Source organism: Diaphorina citri, unplaced genomic scaffold (assembly GCF_000475195.1).
Source record: "Diaphorina citri unplaced genomic scaffold, Diaci psyllid genome assembly version 1.1 scaffold367, whole genome shotgun sequence".
Lineage (NCBI taxonomy): Eukaryota > Metazoa > Arthropoda > Insecta > Hemiptera > Psyllidae > Diaphorina > Diaphorina citri.
Genome location: NW_007377802.1, coordinates 149,388 through 154,592, shown reverse-complemented (window position 1 = coordinate 154,592; position 5,205 = coordinate 149,388). Strand labels below are relative to the sequence as shown.

At 39.8% G+C, this 5,205-nt stretch overlaps 1 protein-coding gene across 2 annotated transcripts; it reads right to left on the bottom strand.

The window, feature by feature from the left end:
* Positions 1 to 2,364: 2,364 nt before the first annotated feature.
* Positions 2,365 to 4,362, bottom strand: LOC103508093 (beta-galactosidase-like). Of its 2 annotated transcripts, XM_008472628.2 has the most exons (3): positions 3,677 to 4,362; positions 3,526 to 3,601; positions 2,365 to 3,277 (listed from the first exon to the last, which is right to left on the bottom strand). In XM_008472628.2, exons 1-3 carry the CDS (start codon positions 4,082 to 4,084, stop codon positions 2,958 to 2,960), a joined length of 804 nt encoding a protein of 267 aa, XP_008470850.1. In that variant the 5' UTR covers positions 4,085 to 4,362; the 3' UTR covers positions 2,365 to 2,957. The 2 variants fall into 2 exon arrangements, with proteins under 2 accessions (XP_008470850.1, XP_008470849.1); XM_008472627.2 differs by having other exon boundaries at positions 3,526 to 4,362.
* Positions 4,363 to 5,205: the final 843 nt, after the last annotated feature.

Genomic DNA, 5,205 nt, shown 5'->3' with positions numbered 1-5,205 from the left:
TATTTATCAAACTAAAAAACATTAAACACGCAAACTCAATATTAGGGCGAGCGAGCGAAAAGTTTTCTTCTCCGTGCAGTGCTGTCCGTATCATTAAGTCATAATGCAAGATAAAAATTTGAAATTTTTTTTTAAATTGGGAAAATTAAAAAAAAAAAAAAAAAAAAAAAAAAAAAAAAAAATACCCTAGTTTTTTTGTGGTCCGGTCTAAAACCTAAGCAATCAAGTATTAGAACGGGAGGTAATGATAAAAAAAATTACCTCGTAAGCATAAGGTACAAATTTTCGACCTGTAGGTTTGATGAGGAAAGATGAGCAAACACATTTAGGATGGTAGGTACCTTCTAGTACAAAGTGCCAAACCAAAGGTCTGCAGTCAAAAATGTCCCGATGTCTTGCTGTTTCCAGGAGGCTCGAGGAAAGATTGGAAAGTAAAGAAGAGGAGTAAAAAAAGTAGGAGAAAGGAAAAGATGAAGAGGAGAAGAAGATGAAGAAGAAGGGAGAGGAGGAGGTGGAGGAAAAGGAGGAGAAGAAAGAAAAGAGGAGAAATAAGGGAATTAAGAGTAAAGGGAAAAGAAAAACGAGGAGATGGAGAGTGAAAGGATGAAAGAAGATGAGAAGGTGGAGAGGAAAGAAGGGGAGGAGAAGGAAGAGAAGGAGGAGAAGGAGGAGAAAGAGGAGGTCGAGAAGAATTTTCATATTATTTTTTTACCTCTCTTTTTTCCACCACACAAAAAGATGCACAAAAATCAACTCTCCACATAAAGTTTTTAAACATAAAAGGAAATTATTCTGAGTTTACATGTCAGAAAATTCTAAGAGTTCTGAGGAATTCTAAGGGGTCATAATTATGTGAATACTTCTAAGAGCATTCATAACATTCTCAGAGTTCTGAGAATTCTAAGAGCTCATAGGTATGTGAATATTTCTAAGAGCATTCATAACATTCTCAGAGTTCTGAGAATTCTAAGAGCTCATAAGTATGTGAATATTTCTAAGAGCATTCATAACATTCTCAGAGTTCTGAGAATTCTAAGAGGTCTTAGGTATGTGAATATTTCTAAGAGCATTCATAACATTCTCAGAGGTCTGAGAATTCTAAGAGCTCATAAGTATGTGAATACTTCTAAGAGCATTCATAACATTCTCAGAGTTCTGAGAATTCTAAGAGCTCATAAGTATGTGAATATTTCTAAGAGAATTCATAACATTCTCAGAGTTCTGAGAATTCTAGGAGCTTATAAGTTACTGTTACTATACCTTACTAAAACTCTCTCTCTCCCTATCATCTCTTTAAAGTAAGTAGCTTAGTGGTGGTGATGGTAAAACTAAAAATAGAGAGAGAAAGAGAGAGAGAGAGAGAGAGAGAGAGAGAGAGAGAGAGAGAGAGAGAGAATTTCAAATTTTTGGAACAGCTGGTGTTCTGCAATCAGCAATAGAAAAGAACAATTTCTAATTAATAACCTCAACCTTTATTAATTAATAAAGGTCGATTGAGCATTATCCAATTTTACACCTAGAGGTTTAAACATATAAATAACAAAATAAGTTAATTTTTTTCTTGTATTAGTTAAATTTATAAAAACAACATGAATTTCTGTTTGATCTCATTTGCCCTAAAGGACTCTGACTATTTTATGCGTTCGTCATATTTGAAAATTGGTCACTTTCCTTATCCTATTGAATGATGCTTATTTGAGTGTTCTTTTACCCCAACTTTTACAATATCTCTAACCGTTTTGTCGCTATAGCTAAAAACCCCCCAAAAACGGTCGAAATCTGTCCAAAAGCGGTCAAAATACCGCCAAGCACAGCAACCATCTCAACCAAACGTTTTTGTTGCATTCTTGTCCATTTGTGAACTACATACCAAATTTCAAGTCTCTAGCTTATACCGTTCCCGAGATATTGTTAAATTACACCGAAAACCTCCAAAAACCGGTAAAATGCCGTCAACCGTTGCACCGGTCTTAACCAGAAGTTTCGTGTCGCATCCTTGTCACATTTGACAGCTACATACCAAATTTCAAGTCTCTAGCTCTTGCCGTTCTCGAGATATTTCGTTTACAGACAGACACACACACGGACCAATGGCTGAAACTTTGGATTTAGGCTCTAGGGACCTCAAAACGTGTTTTGACACTAAAAACTGGCCGTCGAAAATTTGACCCGATTACATTACTTTCCTTCCTAAAGGATAAGGAAAGTAAAAAGAGTAGGTTAGGCTAAGGAATCTAAATTTGAAAATGTTCCCCTTCCCTCAGCTCTCATTGTGTCCCAAAAAAGTGGCTAAAATTTTACGGGACCGTCGACCTGAAGAATATAATTTATTTATTTATTAAATGTAGTTTCATAAATAAATAAGTGGTTTTATTGGAAGGTTGGACAACACGTAGAACGCTATCGGGTAGAATTCTTATCAGTGCGTACAGGTTGCAGTTCTCGAAGTGTAGACCATTTCAAATGATAGAACTTTTCAGTGTTGTTGCCCTGTTGTTGCTTCAATGTAAATGACTACGCCGCATGCGGCACGGTTGCCTAGAGTCCCCTAGCAACAGGCAACCAGCAACAAGCAATCCGCCGCAGGTCGCTGTTGCCTGTTGCTAGGTTAGGTTGCCCCAGTGTAAAGGTACCTTAACAAACTGAACCGTTCCATTTTGAGGCGCTCTTTGAAATTCAAATATGACTATCTCATTGCGTCCCACTTTCAGAAACTCAGACGGGACAAACAGCGGATATTGTGGTCCCTGGTCACTCCAATACCGTCCCAAATTATTATACCCGTTATTAAAAACGACCCCCTTTGACCACTGCCTCATGTCCAAAAAAAGCATCTAAAACGGAGAGGACTTCAAAAGATCACGTGAAGAACAAAGGGAATTTCCCGGTCAATGTCTGTGGGAAATTTTCTACGAGGGAAATATTGTCGAGGGGAAATTCGTACATTGCCCAATTCGTCAGGACATGCCCGCCCAGAGTAACATGGGAAAGAATTCGAACTCCGCGTTAACGAGAGGTCCTTGAGGTGCCCTCGTCCGCTGCGCTTGGAAACTAACGTTGACGTCCTTGAACACGGTGAAATCGACGGTGGAATAAACCCCATCGACGGTGCACCTCAGGTAAGCGTCGAAAGCTCCGTCCGTGGAATACAGAACCGCCTTGTCTTGAACGTACGTCCGTAGGAGGTCACGCAACCACACCGCATGCGCCGGATCGCATTCTGCGTCACTGCCGTACTCGTTTTCCACTTGCACCAGTATGATAGGACGGTCATTACCTGCAAAGAGGATAGAAGGACATTTTGTATTTAATTTAATTATTTCGGCGGATTTTAAAAAAGCTTTTCTAGTTAAAATGGTTAACCCGAATGAAAAGGATAAATCAAGTAAACATGCACCGTTGACAGATCATACTGTATGTAAACAACACGTGGAAGTCGCGGAAATTGTTTCACTCGTATCTAGGCACATGTCATACTCATATTACCTACATTCTCAATTTCAGTACAAGTCTGTGTTGCATTACCGTATAAATATTTCTGAATCCTCGGAAACAATTCCTGGAACCACCTCGTCACGTAGCGCTGATATACCGGGTGATTCTGCCTCAGTAGAATGTCTGGTGCGACCTTAAGCAACCACGGTGGAAAGCCTCCGAAGTCTCTTTTGCCGCAAATGAAAGGTCCCGGGCGCAGGAGAATGTAAAGGTCTTCCTCGACAGCCAGCTGAAGGAAATGTTCAATGTCCCGGTGTCCGTCGTAGTGATAGTGTCCGGGGTGAACCTCGTGCGAGCGCCACTCCACGTACGTGGACAGTGCGTTCAGCCCCGCTGCCCGCATGGCTCGCATGATCCAACACCATCTGCCCGGAGGCGCTCGGAAATAATGAAACGACCCAGAAACAAACTGAAACGGATCCTCATTCAGGCGAAATGTGTCACCCGCCAAATCGATCGCAAACGTTCGTGACATTCGAGCGCGACGCTGGCTTATCTTGTCTTTGGTGAGAAGAACGAAAATTATTAGAAAAGTTTGAAGACAACAAACAAGTTTGAAAAGCGTTCGTCTCGTGTGGGGAAGCCACATGACTCGTACATTTCTGCTGAGTTGTTCAAATTCCTCAACTCCTTTCGTTCCCCTTTTTTTTCAACTTTCCATTATTTTCCACTGAAAATAACTTCTCTATCTTTTTACGGAAAAGTAAATAACTTGACCTTTTTAGGACGACCACGAAATGTTTCTGACGTTTGCAAAAATTTTCAACGTACATTTTTCAACGGAAACAAAATATTACACAAAATACTTGAGTAAACTGTGACCACCACGCCCACCCCTAATAGCTATAACATATGACTGACGGCAGTGATGGCGTTAATTCATATACAAAGTGGGTTACAGCATCTTTATGGCCAAGTGGATCACTTTTCATGCATTGTGAAGGTAATAAAGCGCTATGATAACATACACCGTTTTGTGCTTTATGGGGAGCGTCATTAAAATTTTATTTCACTCGGAATTCAACCTGGTAGAGTAGATGCATAATGTATGCCCTTCCAGAAACAAACTACCATAAAAATAAAAATAATTAAAATAGAATTTGAATTTTAGTCATACGATAAGAAGACATTTTTATTACTTTATTTAAATGTCGAATAGTACCTACATGTAGGTACCACATACATACTATACCTACGCCTTATTTAGATAAATGACAAATTAAAATAAAATAAATTGTCTTGCTAAAAAAAATGTTTGATCAATAATTTACAACTGCAACTGTCTACTTAGGTATGTGACAAAATCAAATAAGAAAAACCTGATGGGGAAAAAGACACAAAAATGTCGAACTAAATTATCCTTCCTCGGACACTATTTTGTTCGGGGATTGACCTACAAAGTCCACGTCATACTTGTCGGGAGCCCTGGTTAACTCGAATATCGTAATCCTATTGGTTCCCACTTTAAGAAACTCCTCCGGTACAAACAGCGAATACTGCGGCCCTACTTCACTCCAGTAGCGGCCCCAATGACGTCCATTCGCGAACAGCACCCCTTTCGACCACCTCCGCATGTCAAGATATGTGTCCAGTGGTTTCGCAGGAATTTCTAACCTCCCGGTGAAAAATAACGGGTATTTTTCACTCCCCGTTGGTTGGAGGGATTCGATAGACGCTACTTCGTCCAAAGGAAACCTATACATGTTCCAT